The 20,367-nt window shown below is 31.8% G+C and overlaps 1 protein-coding gene across 1 annotated transcript in view; it reads right to left on the reverse strand.

Moving 5' to 3' along the window:
* The window catches only part of HMGCLL1 (3-hydroxy-3-methylglutaryl-CoA lyase like 1), a 254,110-nt gene that overhangs the window by 130,457 nt on the left and 103,286 nt on the right, over window positions 1-20,367 (reverse strand). The window contains exons 4-5 of the mRNA XM_074237239.1: window positions 6,626-6,721; window positions 4,045-4,193 (exon numbers count right to left, since the gene is read on the reverse strand). Coding sequence (XP_074093340.1) covers window positions 4,045-4,193; window positions 6,626-6,721 — 245 coding nt within the window. The remainder of the gene's footprint in view (window positions 1-4,044; window positions 4,194-6,625; window positions 6,722-20,367) is intronic.

The raw sequence follows: 20,367 nt of genomic DNA on the forward strand, positions 1-20,367 counted from the left end.
TATTTACACATTACTAAAATAGTCTTGTTGTAAGAGTAAACATAACCTCACTCCTCCCACAAAAATAAAAATCCTGACAATTAATAAAATGAAAGAAAGAGAAAAATATGTGCTTCAGTCTGTGTTCTGATACCATCAGCTCTGTCTCTGGGGTGGATAATATTCTTTATCATAAGTCCATCAGAGATGCTACTTCCATAGTTTTTCCACAGTTGCTGTTGCTGATTGTAATTCCCTCCATCCATTCCTCCTTACTACCCTTTATTACATTTTCTCTCTCCTTTCACTCTGTCCCTCTTTAAATGTGCGTTATGATGCAGCTGAGTGATGCAGTATAAAGAGCACTGGCCCTGGGGCCAGGAGGCCCATTCTTTCAATAACTATTTTGTCCTCTGGTTTCATGATATAACAGTGCCATTCTTCCTTCACTATATCCTGTAGTATGGAGCCCAGGCTTTTTTTCTCCTTAATGTTTTCAGAAAGTCCAATGATTCTTAAATTTTCTCTCCTGATATATTCTCCAGATCAGTTGTTTCTTCCATTTTTTCATTTTTTTGTTTTGTTTAAAAGATCTTGTTGTTTTATGAGGTCTTTAGTTTGCAGAGATTCTAATCTTTATTTTTAGATAAGAATTTTCTTAATTTTCCTTTTGCAACTCATTTTACAATTGGTCAATTCAATTTTTGAAGGAGTTTTCCATTTACCTAATTGTGATTTTGAGAGAATTATTTTCTTTTTTGCATTTGTCTGATTGTATTTTCTCTTGCAAAGTTAATTTTGTATTGTATTTCTTTTCCCATTTTTTTCAATTGATTTTTAGAATTCTTCCTGATCTCTTCTAAAAAGTCTTTCTGGAATGGAGAACAATTCATATTTTCCTCTGAAGTTCTAGTTCTTTCTTTGTTAGGATATTTGTCTTCTAGGCAACATTCTAAGGCTCCCTCACCCTATGGCCTTTCATCATTTTTCCTAGGCTCTGTGTTGGGGAAGGGGCTGGTTCACAGACCTTTGGTGTTGAGATCCCTAGAGGCTTTTTGCTTACTGGGCAGTAGGGGACACTAGAAACATTCTATGGAGTGTCTGTGATCTTCATTAGTGGCCCACTCCCATGGCCTGGGGGAGATCTGTTGCCCATACCTGAGCCTGGGGGTGTGGGGGGGCTGTTACTGTGTTCTGGGAAGAGTCACTTTCTCTCACAGACATGGGGGAGGGGACTCAACTGGAAACACAGGGACTTTACTGAACACACTGGGACTTTGCTAAAAACATGGGGGCTTGTGGCCCTGGTCTTCCAGACTAGCCAAAGTGACAGGATCAATGTCAAGTCATGGTACTGGAGCTTTTCTACCTCACACAGCAAACACTTCCACTGCTGTTCTCAGATTAGTCCCCTTCACCCTGCTGCCCCAGGCTGGCTCTCTGCCCCCAATTCACCCATGCTTCCCTGGGATAGATCTTATGGGTAGATATTCTTTTCCTCAGGTTTTCTCTGAGGGAAAGCAAAGAAAAATTCAAACAGTGCCTGACTTCTTTCCACCATCTTGGCCAGAAGTCCATCCAATATCTTTGCAAAGAAAACTCTGGGCAGTGTGGTCCTTGAGATCACAAACAATCAACATCAGTGAACAATTAAAGGAGAACAATAACACTTTCCATGGTTTATGTGAGGATAAAATGAAATACAGTTATATTTGCAAAGCACTTTGCAAACTTTAAACCAATTTGCTTAAGATTAAGGTATTATATAAATTCTAAGTATCATTATTATTAACAGTGCTCTATTGTGCTAAATATTTATTCTTCATTACACTAATGAAGATCACTGTGCCATACACTAAAATAATTTTTAAATGATTAATATATAATAAAGATCTTCTAATAACATTCTTCTCCATTTGAATATGGATGAAACCCTGGATTACCTGAATAAAGGACCATGACACATGAGTTCTGGTATTGGTGCAATCTTCATAAATTTGTACAATGTCTTGGGTTATATGTAAGCAATTGGAAGCTAGGTCTACCTACGTATGAAAAGACATCAACAGAAGATTGTGTGCCAAATGCTAATAATTTTAGAAAAACTCATTTAAAAATATGTGGCAGAGCTAACAAGAATATGAGAGCTTCACTATGAAAGTTCTTGTCAGTTTTCTTCAAATTGCTTAGGGCTCTGTTCAGTGGCTTTGGGTACTTCTAGCTTCTAGTTCAACAGAACAGGAGAGTTTCATAACAATGGTTTCTGAAACTGGGCTTACATCTTTACTAAAGCAAAGAGTAGGTGCAATATGCATTTATGAAGTTCAAATCATGCATCTTTGAAGAATCAGTTTACATGAGTTTATATCAATTATCAAAGAGCGCTACTCCATTGGGTATCAGGGAAATGACAATTACAGATTTATTATTTGTAATAGGTAATTCTAAGATCAAAACTGAGAATTTATCATTTGTATATAGTGTCCTAACCTACCTCAATTCAATGAGAGTTTCTACCTTTTCCAATCCATTTTCTATAAAACTGCCTAATTAATATTCCTTTTTTTTTTTTTTTTTTTTGGCAAGGCAATGGGGTTAAGTGATTTGCCCAAGATCACACAGCTAGGTAATTACTTAATGTCTGAGTCTGGATTTGAACTCAGATCCTCTTGTCTCCAGGGTCAGTGCTCTATCTACTGTACCACCTAACTGCCACACTTATGAATATTCTTAAAATACAAAGCTGAACATAATATTCCCTGATCAATAAGCTCCAGAGTTTCCTTAATGCTTATAGTCTAAAACACAAGTGACTCTATTTATCATATAATATCATTTAAAATCTGGTTTCAATCTACCTTTCTACACTGCTTAACCATTATGCACTTCATTAATTTCATGATCCACTTGAATTTGCTGTTTAATGTCCCTCGCAGTCAATTTTCCATTTCCCATCTCCATGCTATCCCTGGTACTTGAAATGAATTCCCTTCTCACTTCTGTCTCTTAGAATCCCTAGCTCTCTTCAGAATTTAGCTTATTTGCCATTTCTACACGAGGACTTTCTTGACAAACCTTCTGCTAATTATTCCTATAATATAATTGAAGTTCCTCCAGGGAAGAGATTACACCATTTTTATGTGTGTGTATTCAGTAACTTGAACAGTACCTGGCAAACAAACAGTACTTAATAAATGATGGTTTATTATAGTAGTTTCTTATATTAATTGAGTTGTGTGCCTCATGAATTTTGAAAGGGTCATCTGTGAACATTTGCCAGTAATTAATGGTTAGAATTTGTATAGTACTTTGTTTCGCAAAGCATTTACAAATATTATTTCATTTAATTCTCATAGCAACTCTGATAGCTAAATGTTATATTCCTTATTTTCAATATAAGATGAGAAAGTAAAGCAGGGAGAGATTAAGTGACTTTCCCAGGACCATAATTCTATTTCATTTCTAAAGTTGGAAGTGAACTTAAATCTTCCTGAATCCAGAACCAATAATCTCCCCACTATCTAGGTATCAAGCAAGAATTATAAGAAAATGAAGCTGATTCATTTATAAAGTGATGGGGAAAAATGAATTTGAAGAATTACAAAAACAAAATCCAATTTCATAAATATATGATATAACCAAAAAAGGTATTCATTATATTATATGTCTTACAATATAATGCAATATAAAGTGTAACATAAATAGTCCACAAAGGGAAAAGAAAATAACTATATATTATAGTTCATGAAAATTTTAAATGGTTATTAAAAATCACAATTATAAGTGCTTATTATCAATTGCAAGGGGTCTTAGAATCCATAATTGACAGAATTATAGCAGTTTCTAACTATTTTGTCTATTTGATTTTCTAAATTCATTACAATTATTATCTATAATAAGTTATTTAAAGGGCAATACATCTAATTTTTCTAAGTCCTGCCATATAGAAATCATGCTAAATAGTCCAAAAAAAAGAGAACTTTAAAAAGAAAGAAACTTAAGAAGAAAAAGATTTGGGCTAATTCAGCCGATAAAATATTGTTACTTGCAAAGTTTTATAAATACCCTCGCACTGGAACATTCATATGCCTTGCTGACTTAACAACTGCTTCAAATCTCTCCATGCTTTCTTCGATAGAACAATTAATGTTCTTCTTACTGAATGACTCAGATGCTGCCCCAAATACTGACACCTCTGTGGCCCCAGCTGCAATCTGTAAAACATAATTTAAAGGCAAAAATTTGAGACCCGACAGATGCCAAGTAAGTGACTAGAAAGAACAAATAAAAACAAAGATTTATTTTTCCTGAAATGTTTAGTATGTGATCATTCTCAAACATCTAGCATGACAATTTTATAAATGGTAATTAGGAGGCTGGAAAGAAATGTTAAAGTTTGAATTCAAATTTGTTTCTTCTAAATGATATTTTGCCTCATCATTCTCAATTGAAATATAGAAAAGACAGATTTTTTTGTTAATTTTTAAAATTTTCAATAGAAACTACTCTGTTAAATCAAATTGTCTCATGGTGGAATGTTAAAAGACATTAGATTCTCTTCTCTTCCCACATCCAAGATGCAATCACTTTTTCCTAACCACTTTTTTGTCTATGGATTTTGAAAGACTATTTTCTTTTCATTTTTACAGGAAAATCTTTTTTTAAACATATCTCACATCTTTAATTCTATATCAACCCCCTTCTTTAACTCTGAATAGGGTCTTTTCATTTATCTTAAATTACCCAGTTGAAAATCATCTTCTTCCATCAGTTTTGGTCACATTTCTCTTCTAAGTCTGTCACTATCTCACCTCAATTCTAATTCTTAATTTCAAGCTTACAGTTAAACTTTATGGGCTTGGAAGATTCCCTCCTGTTTTTATTTCTTCCCCGTCCTTTTCCCTACATTTTTTTACATTAATAAATAAAAACTACTCTGGAATGTTTTCTCAATTTTTTTTAACTATAAATGCAGAACTTTCTTTATTGCTTAAAAATCTAAATCGATTTCCAAGTCACTATATTTTAACCATCTTCTTCTGCTCATTCATATTACAGCTATACCTAAATACATTTAGATCAGGGAAATGTATGTATATTTTCCTGTATTTCTCCATATTGTGACCATTAATTTTATCAAATAGTAAGAAAGATAAAAATAAATTATACATAATAAGTGACAAAATATACAACATTCAAGTTGTCAACTTATTTATCTATGGATCATATATTCATCAAACTCAACCCGCTAGATCATAGAGATGTATGAGGATGGAAAATTCATACATGTCCAAAACAATCATTCTCAAATCATCTTTGGCCAGTACTCATAGGCATATAAATCCTGTTTTTAACATATTGTTATTAATATACTTTATTTAACACTCAAATCATTCTTTCTCCTCCTTCCCACACCCAAACTGATTATCTCTTTTAATATATAATTTAATTATCTTGTTTCCCAATATCTATGGAAGGCTATTGGTGGATTAGGGAAGGACACAAAGAGAGGGAATGGAAAAGATTGAAAAATTGAGATATTAGTTCAGTGCATGGGAAGCTGCATGATTCAGTGGGAAAAGGAAGATTTCTATAGTCAGAAAACCCAGGTTTAGAATTGGGTTCTGACACTTACTGTTTACATGATTTTGGAGAAGTCATAACTTCTTTTCATCAGTTTCCTCTAATGATAAATGAAAGAACTGGATTCAGAGACTCCAGTGATAATTTCCAGCTCTAGATCAATGCACCTATAGTAACTGTCCTAGTACACATTGTAACGTATTTATGATGTCAACTGTGAGAATTATTAAAGAAAGACTTTTGAGGAGCCAAGTGTACATCTGGTTACTAAGATCCCTCTTAATTCTTAAAATCTGTGATTCAGGGAGATCAAAAATATGTTGTTACATTTTTAGTAAAAATAATATGGAAAGAAAAGATTAAAAGATGGTCTTATAGCCAGAAGGGCTGTGGTCAAGTATTGTATAAGTCACATACTGACTGTGTGACCTTGTTCAGTTCTCTGTTAGATTCTCTGATTTTGTTTTTGGTTTTTTGGTTTTTTACAATGCAATAGATCTAAGTGACTTGCTCAAGGTCAAACAGCTAGGTAATTATTAAGTGTCTGAGGCCAGATTGGAACTTAGTTCCTCCTGATTCCTGGGCCAGTGCTCTATCCACAGCACCACATAGCTGCCCCAGGTTCTGTTATCTAGGTAACTCTCTAAGACTAAAAACTACAAAGAATTATTGGACCACATTATTAAGTGAAGTTACCTAATGGGGAATTCTCTAAATTAATGAAATTCTAGGTCCAATACCTATTCTTATTTTATATTTTGAAAGTTATAAAAATATATAGTATATTTCAGAGCAATTTCTATTACAAACGAGTAAATTAAAATAAAAGGTTTGACACTTAAAGATGTAATATTCCTTTACCTGGATATTGCATTTATGTGGAATATTTCATTCTTCATTCCTTTTAAGTCTGATAAATGAGGTGTTGCTGCCTTAACAGTATGTCAGCTCAATCCTTTTGAGATATCCATATGGGATAGAAGTGTCCCACAGCCTTAGGGAATTTACTTGACAAAAATAGAAGTTATATTGCTCAGCTCTTAGAGAAATTAATATTACTTACGGCATGATGAAAACCCTGAAGATTAGGAGTGAGCACAGGATATCGAACACCAGGATACTGATAGATGCCTTTCATTACTTCTGTATGATCTGCCATCTTCAATATATAATAGTGAATGGTTTTATTTTTATAACAAAATATGATTTTGAATTTATCTCAAATTGTAATAATAATAATATTATTATTATTTATTATTTGTACATAGACCTTTAAAATTACACATCTCTGTAATATATAAAAACATTTAGAAAATCATCATTTATTGCAGATGTATTAAAACACACAACTAGCAAAACTCCAGAGTACAATCAGAATTAGAATAAAATGTATCTGGGAAAACTTTAACAAAACAATGAAAATGTAGTACAATATAGAAAATGTTAATTTGTGGTTTTCTTACTTATTAGGTGACTCACAGGGATTATTTCTATTTGAGTTTGAAAACACTAGGACTACAATAAAAATGTCTTTGCATACTTTAAATGTATAATAATAATAGCAGAACTTAAACCCTCCAGATTACTTTGGATCAAGTACACAGGTACAGAAAGATATTAAAAAAAATCAAATATTTATGAAGAGAAAAGGCCTTAAAGGACATCTAACTGGTACCTCATATGTCTAAGGTTCCATGTCTGAAGCACTTGCCAATCCTAATCTATAGCTTCTCTTGACTATTTCATAATTTTATATAAAATACAGAATCCAATTGTATTACCAATTATTCTCCATGTACTATTTAATTTGTTGTTGTTGTTCAAATCAGCAACTTTAATAATATAGAAATCTTTTCTCCAAATGAATATCTTCTACCAAGATATTTTTTAGTCTTAGATTGCTATTTTTGGCACTGAGTTCAGTGTCAAATGAGATCACATAGCCAGTAAATGTCAAAGGCAAGAACTAAATCAAAATCTTCTTGGCCTCAGGTCAATGTTCTTTCTACTACATTTTAGTGCTTTTCATCTTATTTTAAATGTCTACTCTTATTTTTTATTAGCATAGATAAAGAAATGAAAACAATATGTGAAAATTTATATAGAATGTGATATATTCATATCAATTGTAAACAAAAATTCTTAAGATCTTATGATGTACAGAATACTGTGTAAAGTACTAAAGATGATAGGCAGAGAGAGATTGAGGTAGAGAGAGAGAGGGGGAGAGAGAGACAGAGAAGAAGAGGGAGAATAGGAAAGACAAAGGAAAGCAAGAAGACAGGAATGAAGGAAGGATGAGTGAATTGAAAAAAGACCACATCTGTTTTCAAATTACAGAGTTACAATCTAATTACAGAGATGACCAAATGGAAGATTTCAGCTGCAACAGATTTGGAAAAGAATCGTTGTCCTTAGGAATCAGTGGTAAAGCAAATGATTTATCTCTTAAATGCCATTTCAAATGATAAATTCATATCACTTTCTGATACTGAACCATGACTATGTCTTCCTAATCCCCAAAATCAGTTCTCAATCTATTATATGCAGGTTCTTATTTTTATTTTACTTAAAAGAGGGAGGGCTGTGCAAAGTCATACAGTCTAACTTTCTCAACAGGAGACAGCTGGGTCCAGTGGCAAGTTAAGGATCCACTATACCACACTGAGTCTTGGAAAAAGTTAAAATAAAAGTATAACTATTCAGTGTGTTTTTTAAGAAAGAGTGGTTAAGTGGTGAAAACCACACTGTAGTCAAAAGACACAGGTTCAATTCCTGGCTCAGGCACTAACATTCTTGGAAAGTCAAGTCACCACTCAAAGCCTTTGTCCCCTTATCTTTAAAATTCTAGGGTTACCCAAATGATAACCTAAATCCCTTCTACTTCTTCAATTCTGTTTCTTTAGTGAATGTGAACGAATTATCATCAGTGTTCAGATATCAGTTCTGGTAGAAATATCATAGAATCTTATAACCAGAAAAAATAGAGGTTGTAGAAAAATACAATGAAAAAAAACCTGACAGGTTATTTATGAATAATTCCTTGAACTAATGTAAAAGTCAGTTTACTAAGCTCAAAAGAAAACATTTATTAGTTAATTCAGTTAATATCATAACCACTATCTACAGTGAAATTCCATAGACATAAATGAAAGAGCTAATAAAAATGACATTATTTCATGTTCTGAAGCAGCTCAAGTGCTAATTATAAACAATAATTTTTAGTGGGAATTCCAGCTCCTGGGTATATCCTATAAAAGAGTTATATACTTGGGTAATAAAAAATGCAGCAATACTTAACTTTACTCTCAGCCCCTATTAAATACTCTAATACACTAAATAAAGTTGGAAATATATATCAATTATTTTCAAAGCATGATATGAATTAAATAACAATATAAAAACCAGAAATAAAAGGCAACTAAAGTGACTAATATTTTATCCATAATAGCTTTATTTGTGAGTTTCATGTTATCTAACTCAAATCTAATTGCTCTCTGTGTCACATTTATTTTGCTAATACAGCTCTCCACTCAAAAATATTTTCCCTTTTTTCCTTGAAAATGTGTCTTTTAAAAGTATTACTTGTCTGCTACATCTCTTATTTAATTCTAATCCTATATAACTTCAATCAATCAATCAATATCTACTGAATATTTAGCTTAGGGTCATTCCATATAAAACATTCATAGTTGCTTAATTTGCAATAGCAAAAGGTTGGAACCTTTATATCTGACAATTATCAGATAAATTATAAAGTAATATAAAGTAATAATATGGTACAATACAAATGATAATTATATAACATTCAAAGAAATAGGAAAATATTCATACCAAATGAAGAAATGTGAAATCAAAAGCAGAATAAAGTCTATTATTTTTCAGACTAATTACAGCTATGTAAGAAAACCATAAGTGTTGAAGACCAGCAAAGATAGTCAAATAAGAGGCAGAATATATATAGCCTAGCTCACTCTGAAAAGTACTAATGCACACAAACCTAAAATAAAATGTACTGAATAGAATACTGATTAACAAATCCAAGAAAAAAAATGTTCAAGTAATACTTCTCCCCTAGTCCAGACCAGCAGAAGGAGACAGGTTTGTGGACAGTAAGGACTGCATTTAGCTGGGAGAGCACCTCATGGAATTTTTTAGTTCAGCATTTGAAAGGGGTTTGACAAAAGTGGGAGAAGGAATAGGTTTTAAATGTCAGTTCTGTCACTCACATACCCCCAAGGCTAGGTGGTACATCCAATGAGAATGAAGGAGGGGGAATGTACTTGGGGTGGGAGTCCAGGGCAAGAAGAAGTTACAATACCCAGGATCATTATGAAAGTCCTGACCACAGAAGTAAAGTAAAAATTCAAATTCAGCTCTCCATCCAGTTTGAAGCCTCAGGTTTAAGAAGGAAAGGGAAAATGTTGATAAAAGGGAGGTACCTATACCCTTTGGCCCCCAAAATATGACTAATTGGTTTATTGCCAAAGATGACTGGGGAAAAGGAAGAGAACTTGTATTTTTAAAAATATCTAAAACAGTTCTCTTTGTAATAGCAAAGAATTGGAAATTGCAGAGTTACCCAGCAATTGGGTTATGCCTGAACAAGTTGTGATATATGATTGTTATTCAAGACTGGGAATTCAATGATCTTACAAAAATATGGAAAAACTTACATGAAATAACAACAATTGAATTTAAGGTACAACAATTTAATTTACAAACAAATTTAAGGAAATAAGTTTTTGAGTATTTTAAATGCCCAAATTAACTCTAAAGGACATATGAAGAAAGTCACTATCTTTATCCAGGGAAAACTGATAAGTATAAGTATGTTTAGAATAATTTAGGAAACATAGATATATACACGCATACACAATTATATGTATGTATGTGTTTATATATTTGTGTCTAATAGCAGCCAGCTCTAGGGCAGGGGAAAAAGGGAAAAAAGAAAAAATATCTATCACTTTTTTATATATTTAAAATAAATAGTAAGTATATATATATATATATATATATATGTATATATATATAATTTATTTTTGGTTTCATATGTAATCATATTTTATATTATATTCTGTAATGGGAATTCTTAGTTTATTCTATAAATTAAAAAACAGTTTTATTTTTAAAATTCCTTATTAGAAAGGGGGAAAGAGGAGGTATGGGGAGTCTTCAGTTCTTTTGCATTAAAACTTCAGAGCCTTCCAGATAACTGATGATGGTGGAATTCTATCACCTTAAATTATATATATATATATACATATATATATATATATGTATATATATATACATATATATATATATATATATATATATATGTACACACACACATACACACATATATATGATCACCTTAAGAAGGGAAAAACACTCATTTGGTGTTTCTCAGATTTAAATCAAGGCCAGGAATTTGCAAATAGGAGACCAAGGAGGTAGCAATCATGCTTTCCACTGTGTCAGAACACTTGGACTCACTAAAAGCTTTCAGATACCCAACCTAAGCGATCCCTAAGACCGACCTTCCTTCCTTCCTTCCTTCCTTCCTTCCTTCCTTCCTTCCTTCCTTCCTTCCTTCCTTCCTTCCTTCCTTCTTTTCTTTCTGTTTATTTTTTGCAAAGCAATGGGATTAAGTGACTTGAACAAGGTCACATAGCCAGGTAATTATTAAGTGTCTGAAGCTGGATTTGGACTCAGGTCATCCAGATTTCAGGTATTCTATCCACTGCTCCACCTAGCTGCCCCATCCCTAAGATCTCTAAAGAATATAATCGAGTTATTGGGAAAGGTATCATCAAGAACAGCAGAAGGAAAACTCCAAGAAACAATTTGCCAAAATAAAGAGCTTCCAGGTCAAAGAAAAATATTATAAGTAGTCAAAAATAGTCAAGATCATAAAACATTTAGCACCCAGAAAATAAAAAAAGCAAAAAGGATGAAATATTAAATACAAAAGGCAAAAACTGTAGGTTTACAACTAAGAATAAGTTACCTGGCAAAATAAAATAAAAAAATGCGGTCCTATATTATGAAAAGACAATAGCAGTGTAAGCACAAAGAACATGTTGAAAGAGTTAAGAGAAACACAAAATGGTCAATATGAGAAAACAACCATAAAGGTCTAAATAAGGATGAAATGAATATATATATATATATATATATATATATATATATATATATATTTAATATGTGGGCATTACACACACACACACACACACACACACACACACACATATATATATGCATGCATAATGGTCTAATGTCATAGAAAGTTTTGTTATGCCTCAATTATTTCTTAAAGGAAAAAATAAGAAGAGGAAGAGGATACTGTCAAGGAAGAGAAAGGAAGGGGCATAGTGATCCAGGATGGAGGAAATAAGAAAAGTAGGTGAAATTACCTTTCACAAATAGAGTACCTCACACAAATAATACAAACCTATAAAACAAAGAGGAAGAGGTGGCATTTGATCCTTCACTTTCATCTTTCTGTTGGGAAGAAAATATATATTATACATAGACACACAGAAAAACACATACACACATATTGAAAGTGAGGAGACCGAATTAACAGGAAACTAGTCAAAAATAAACTCTTGCAGCAGAGTGACTTTGAGTAGGGTTTAAAAGGAAAGAAATAAGGACAGACAACCTTATGACTGGGTTTTTGGTCAAGGGAAAAAAGAGAGGTAGGAGAACATCAAAACTAGAGAACTGCTATATAGTCCTTGATCACCAGTTTGTAATCTTTATAAAGAAGGGAATGAATTCAAAAGTGAGAAATGGAAATGAAAATAGAATGGAGGAAAACACACTTACTGATAATTTTTGAATATGGGGGAATGCCAAGGCCAAGGTAATATTACAGATGACTGAAGATTTAAGAACTCCTTACCTGAAGTCCAGATCAGAGGCCCCCCCCCCCCAAAAAAAAAAGAAGAAATTTTTCATGTTCTCAATTTCTTTTCTGGTTTCTCCTTTCATTCAAGTGACTGGGCAGAATTGACAATTGGCACTTTTTACAAGATGAACAATGTAGTAGGTGGGTAGGGAGGGTATATGTGTGGATGTGGGGGAACTTTTTGGTAAAGTACATTTAGCAATGGGATGATCCTGTCCTAGTGCTAACCATGCAGAAACAAATGAACTTTTGCATGCATTTTCCCATTATTATGTGGAGGCTAGTTCAGTAACAGCATTGAGTTCTCTAAATTTTAGAGTTTTCCAAAGAAAGATTTTACTAATCCCCCCTTCCCCTACCACTGTGGATTTGGCTATAATTATTCAATATTTACACAAATGTACTCTTTGGGATTAGAGCTAGAAAGTCAAGCATGTTTGGAAAAGGTGGCAAATTTTCTATCTGATCACCAATAATGATATTTTTCATATCTGTAATCTCAACAGCTAATGAAATATATTTTTCACAATGTCGTTTAATCAATTTTTGCTCAATATTTGTCTGAGTTGCTAAAATAATGAAAAAATAACAATATTCATAGTTTTTTCAAATAAATGAGTTAAATTTAACATCAATGCCAAAAGTAGAATGACAGTTTTAATCTCTCCTTCCATTCTGAAAAGACAGATTGTAATCTATTTCCTAATGTCAATCATGTCCCTAAGAAAGCAAACTAAGAGAAGTAGATATGTTTTGATACTCCAATAAAATTTAGATAAATATAAATCCATATTTCTTTTTTCCTAATGCAAAAATAGTTTTCATAAAAAAATTTACTGGTGTTTAAAATAATTAAATATGTATAAATAATAGAATGAGAAAGCATTTCAAATCATTTACTCATCCTTGAGTCTGAATGAATTACTGACAGTCAGTCACTAGAAGATAAAGGCCAAAGGGAAATTCAAATCCAATTGCAAATACTGAGGGCTAGGCATCTACAAAGGGATGTGTCATTTCACATTCTACTCAGTCAAACCCTTGTTTATGTCTTCATGAAGAACTTGATGGACTAAACAAATAGAGTTGTCTCTTCTGAAAAACAATAAAAGCTTCCAAAAGGCAAATTATGAAGAGATATTTCAGTGGGAATAGAAAATAAGCAGAGTTGATAATAACCAAATTACCACATCATAAAGACTGAACTCTGATAACCACTGAAGATATCCTAATACAATTATAATAACTATGTTAAGCATGAGATTCTATCCTAGAATCCAACCACATTCATTGTTTTTCTTCTAAAATAGCTCTATTATAACAGATGCAATACATAATTATGTTCAGGCTTAATGTAGGCAATAAAAGCAAGCAATTTCAAGAGACTTAGGATGTCCTGATAGGATATAATTATATTACAACGCCTAAATAAAGCAGGTTTCAATTAGGGACATAAAATCCTGGTTTTACAATTCCTTGCTCTTGTGGGTTTATGTTATGCTTCAATCTTGATGTTATTTTAATGCCTTAAGTTTAACCATTATTTAAACAATAATGAAACTATGACCCTACAGAACTCTGTTTTGACATTTAAGCATAGCTTCTCTACATCTGCTTTGATTTACCCAGTTTTTAACTTTGTACATGGAGTTTTCATTTGGGATCATAAAACATTCCACATAATTTAGTCCATAACATGTTTCGCCATCATCTTAAAATTACAATGTCATCTTCATTACAATGTTGTTGACTTTATATACTGTGCATAGAGAGAATACAGATCAGATTGCTGTATCCCAATAAACTTTGAAAGATCATAGTCTGGGATTGACAGAGACTTCATCCATTCTTAGTCCCTAGATATGAATCACAGCATGGCCAATTTAGTCATTTTAGTCATTTTCAGTAATATCAAATATCTTAGCCAAAATATTTATACTACATTGTGAATAGATTATCAAAGTATCTTGAAGGAATTAATTTATCTTCCTATGTTTAAAGCCATAAGAATATAAAGTCAATGTTTCACTAAAAAATGTTCAAATTTTCCAAAGAATTCACTATATCCAATTATCTAGATAGTCTATTCATTTCCATATCAATTCCTTTATGCATTATTTTTACATGTGTAATTCTGTTTATTTTTAACAATATTTTATTTTTCCAATTATATATAAAACAATTTAAACATTTTTTTTTAAATTTTGGGTTCTAAATTCATTTGTTATCTCCTTTTCCTTCCCCTCCTGAGAAATCAAAAAATTTGATAAAGGTTATATATCTGCAATTATGCAAAACATGTTTCCATATTGATCATGTTGGAATAGAAAACAAATCAAACACACACATATATAAGAAAGTAGAAAATAGTATGCTTTGATCTGCATTCAGACTCCATATATTCTTTAAATATGGATACCATTTGTCATCACGAGTCTTTCAGAATTGTCTTGGATTATTGTTTTGCTGTGAATAATTAAGTCACTCAAAGCTGTTCATCATCAAAATATTGTATATAATATCGTTTTGATTCTGCTGTTAATTCTGCATCAGTTTATTTAAGTCTTTCCAAATTTTTTATCTTGCTCTTCATTTCTTATAGCACAATTGCATTTCATTAAAAATTATTTTTGAACTCTAATAACCAATCCCATTGTATCAAAAGGTACTGGGCACATTGATATCTTGAAGGAAGATATGTGGAGATCCTGGTATAACGAATAAGGCACCAAAAATTCTCAATTTGGGAGGATACTTTCCTTTGGGAAAAGTGATTTAGTGCATTTTTTCATATGAGACCATAGATAGCTTTAATTTCCTCATTCAAAATCTGCCTGATAATATCCTTCAGCCATTTATCAATTGGGGAGTGAATTGTATTCTTATAAATTTGACTCATTATTTATGTGAGAAATAAGTTATTTATCAGAGCTATTTGTCATAAAAAATTCCCCACTTTCTACATTCCTTCTAATCTTGGCTTTTTGGGCTTTGTTTATAAACAAAAACATTTTTGTTAATTTTATGCAATCAAAATAATTGATTTTATGACTTATAAAGTTTTTTTTCTTATTTGGTCATAATATCCTCCCTTATTCATGGAATTGACAGGTAAATTATGTCATGCTATCATCATTTGCTCATAATACCACGATTAAGGTCTAAATTGGGTTTTCATTTTGACCTTATACTTCTATATGGTATAAGACATTGGTCTGTACCTCATTTCTGCCAAAGTTCTTACAAGTTTAATTTTTTTGCATATTCCTAAGTGTTAGTTCAAAGTTTGATCCACAGATATAAGCTAGAAGCCTTTCCAATGAGATCAGGGGTAAAGCAAGGATAGCCATTATATCCATTATTATTCTATATTTTACTAGAAATGAAAGCCATAATAATATAAGAAAAATAGATTGAAAGAATTAGGATAGGCAATAAGGAAACAAAATTATCATTCTTTGCAGTTTATATGAATGAATACTTGGAGAATTCTAGCTGATTAACTGAAAACTAGTTGAAATTATTAGCAACTTTACCAATAATGCAGGATAAAAAATAAACTCCCATAAACATATATAAATATATATATGTGTGTGTGTGTGTGTGTGTGTGTGTGTGTGTGTATGCACACACACACATATAATTCTTAGAAATCCATCTGCTAGGACAAACCAGGAACTATATTTCACACAAAAAAATTCCAGATAGAAACATGGAAAGACTTAAATTAACCACTGCAGAGTAAAGTGAGCAGGACTAAGAGAACATTGCACACTATAATAGTAATATTGATTGTTACACAACTTAGAATGACTAAGTAATTTTCAGCAATACAATGACTCAAGACAATCACTAAAACTACTTTCATGTAGAGAAATAACTTGTAGTATGAATGTATACACAAGTATACTATTTTTCATTTTCTTTTTTCCTTTTTCTTGTTCTAGTTTTTTTCAAAAAAGAAATGACTTATATGAAAATGTTTTATATGATTGCACATGTATAACCTAATCACAAGGCTTACTATCCCAGGAAGGGGCAGATAGGGAGAGAGAAAATCTGAAGCTCAAATATTCAAAATAAATGGATATTTAAAGTTTTACATATAATTGGGGAAAATATAAAATATTATTTTAAAAAAAGAAAAAGTTAGGCACACAGTATAATACTTAATATATACCACTTTATCTCTAGTAGGGTTAATTCACTGTTTGAATATTATATGACAATGTCTTCCTTACGTCTCCTAATAACAATGTAAGTTTCTCTTTAGAAGAATCCAAATATAAGAATTTTTAAAAAAAGAACAGTGGAGAATATGCATTCCAAATTCCATCTAATATAATTATATCATAAGATCATAGCTTTAAAAGTAGAGTCTTCAATACCTTAAACAGGGTGTTGAAGTTTGAATATTACTTGTAATGGGAATCTCACTACTTAAACAGCCCCAATTGTTAGACAATTAATTTCACCTCATAATGAGCAAAACTCTATCTCCTTGTGATTTCCATATACTTTCCCTATTTCTCTGCATTGTGTCTACAGGAAAAAATACAAATTTATCCTTCCTTTCAAAAATGAACTAATTACAAATAGGATTCAGAAATGATTACAAAAATCTACTTTAAAAAGTCACATTTTATAAATTAAATAAAATATGCTTCGATATATTTTCAAAATTTCCCCATGTAGGATTTTACCCTTAAGATAATTTTCACAGATGTCTCTTTTCCACATTAATCTTTGAATCCGTAACCTCTTGAATGTCAAGTTTGGAGAGGAATGAATCTTGAACCTAAAACTAAGATGATAGAACCATAAATATATAGAAATGAAGCTTCAGCAGAATTTTTTTTAAAGTTAATTTGTTAAAAGGTTTTATCCTACTTATGTATGTCTATTTTTGTAGGGGTTAAAGGGGTGGGATTTAATATCAAATCTTGGTTATCAAGATCAAAAGAAATATAGTAAACTGGGAAACAATCTTTACAACTTATGTTTCTGACAAAGGACTCATTTCTAAAATATACAGAGAACTGAGTAATTTTTTTTTTTTAAAAGTCATTCCCCAATTGACAAATAGTCAAAGGTTATGCAAAGGCCATTTACAGATAAGGAGATCAAAGCAATCCACAGTCATATGAAAAATTGCTCTAAACCATTAATTATTAGAGAAATGCAAATTAAAGCTTCTCTGAGGTACCACCTCACACCTCTCAGACTGGCCAATACAACCAGAAAGGATAATGCTCATTGTTGGAAGGGTTGTAGGAAATCTGGGACACTATTACATTGTTGGTGGAGCTGTGAACTCATCGAACCTTTCTGGAGAGAAATTTGGAACTTTGCCCAAAGGGCAACAAAAATGTGCATACCCCTCGATCCAGCAATACCACTACTAGGTCTATACCCTGAAGAGATGATGAAAAAGGATAAAAACATCACTTGTACAAAAATATTCATAGTAGCCCTGTTTGTGGTGGCAAAGAATTGGAAATCAAGTAAATGTCCTTCAATTGGAGAATGACTTAGCAAACTGTAGTATATGTATGTCATGGAATACTATTGTTCTATTTGAAACCAGGAGGGATGGAAATTCAGGGAAGCCTGGAGGGATTTGCACGAACTGATGCTGAGTGAGATGAGCAGAACCAGAAAACATTGTATACCCTAACAGCAACATGTGGGGTGATGTTCAACCTTGATGGACTCACTCATTCCATCAGTGTAACAATCAGGGACAATTTGGGGCTATCTGCAATGGAGAATATCATCTGTATCCAGATAAAGAACTGTGGAATTTGAACAATGTCCAAGGACGATTTTCTTTAATTTAGGGGGGAAAAACTGATATCTTATTGTCTGATCTTGTTATCCCTTCTACTTTATGTTTCTTCCTTAAGAAAATGATTTCTCTCTCATCACACTCAATTTGGATCAATGTACAACGTGGAAACAATGTAAAAATTAACAAATTGCTTTCTGTGGAGGTGGGGGGAGGGAAGTAAGATTAGGGGAAAAATTGTAAAACTCAAAATAAATAAAATCTTTAATAAAATAATTAAAAAATCTTGGTTATGATTGTTAAACATAGTGTTAAGAAGAAAATTATTTTTTAACTTTCACCCCAATGAATTAAGCAAAACTCTGGTCAAAGAGTATTATAAGGAGTTTATTAAAACTCTGTCAAGCTAACTACACATTGATAGGCTAATCATTGGAGCTCAGCTGTGGCTCAAAGTTGTGACTGGCTTTTGTAGATAAATTGAAATGAGATAAACGCAATTTTGGTAGGTTCAAATCAACAAAAATTTGGACCCTTACATCTCAGTTTCTGCCCAAGGTAGGAGTACATGAAATTTTCCAGGTGGGGTCGACTTGATAAATATCAGAAAACTAGGTAATGCCTCCCCCTAACACTAATTTTACAAGCAGATGTGAACCATAGATCATGGAGTCAATATAACTTTCAATAAAAGCACCAAGATTTATATAAATTTTTTTCCAGTTCTAGGTTTCTACTGGAAGGCCCAAATTTAATTATTTCTTTCAACCTGTGCTGCTTTTAAAAATTTACCATTAAGTAAGATATATCCTGCCTATGATATTTAAATATATCTGTTTCTTTTTCCTTGTTGCTTAACACTGCAATTGAAATGTTCCATAAACGTTTTCTGTATATACTGAAAACAGAAAAAGTTGTGTGTTCCATAAGTTTTACCTTATTAGGATAACATGATATATGCTTAGATCACACAGTATACACAAATAAATATTTAAATACTATACAAACATATATCACTTTCTCATATTTAGGCTAATATTTTAATGTTTTTTTTAGTTCTTGCTAGGCAATGGTGTTAAGTGGCTTGCCCAAGGCCACACAGCTAGGTAATTATTAAGTGTCTGAGGCCAGATTTGAACTCAGGTACTCTTGATTGCAGGGCTGGTGCTCTATCCACTGTGCCACCTAACTACCCCCCAATATTTTAATATATTTAAATTTAAAAATTATTTGGTATGGAAAGACTTAGACTAAAGAAAGAGGATTGTAAGCACCCACATCACACCCACCTAGTTTGGGAATGTAGGTATTTCAAGTTGACTCCATATGAACACATATTAAGTGAAACAAGGGGATAAAGCTTTCTAGTAAGCACAAGGAAAGAATATAAGTTTGATAATAATATTTTTATGTATTGTATAAAGTTTTTGGTGATTTATTTTTGGATGGGGGGTTTGAGGGTTATGCTAACCAAGTTATGCTTTATATGTCAAAGCAAATATTGTTAGAAAAACAATATTTGTTATTAAAGGTATAATAATAAAATACAATGGCATAAATATTTGGTCTTCAAATAATTATTTTAACTATTGTGTGGTGTTTTGAATAGAATTGATTATATCAATTATATCTGTAATTTGAAACAGTCATGTCACTAATTGGATCTTTTTTTCAAATAGTAAAGGTTTTTAAAAGTAAAGATTCTCTCAACTTCCATTATTTAAAATTATCAGAAACTAATTACTGGGTAAAAAACTTTTTGTTGCTATTTCTAAATTTTAACAAAATGAAATATAATTAATATAAAACAGTTTAGAATTAGAATTATCATAGAGTTCACAATGCACCCCAATTTGTTAGAAACATAAACTATTTTATATAGTGAAGAGTGTAAAAGAGTGTATGATCAGGTTTGCAATATCTAGTGTGATATTTAGAGTATATTCAGAAATTCTCTGCCTAATTCCAGTCTTTTTTCATAGAATTTTAGAAGTCTGTTTTTGTTCATAATTGAGGTATTGATACTGTTCTATAATGACAATTTCTAGCTGGTTAAGGGAGATAGAACTAATAGCTCAATCAGTCAGTCAATAAACATTTATTAAGCACCAGTTAT

The sequence above is a fragment of the Macrotis lagotis genome, chromosome 5 (genome assembly GCF_037893015.1).
Source record: "Macrotis lagotis isolate mMagLag1 chromosome 5, bilby.v1.9.chrom.fasta, whole genome shotgun sequence".
Taxonomy (NCBI): Eukaryota; Metazoa; Chordata; class Mammalia; order Peramelemorphia; family Peramelidae; genus Macrotis; species Macrotis lagotis.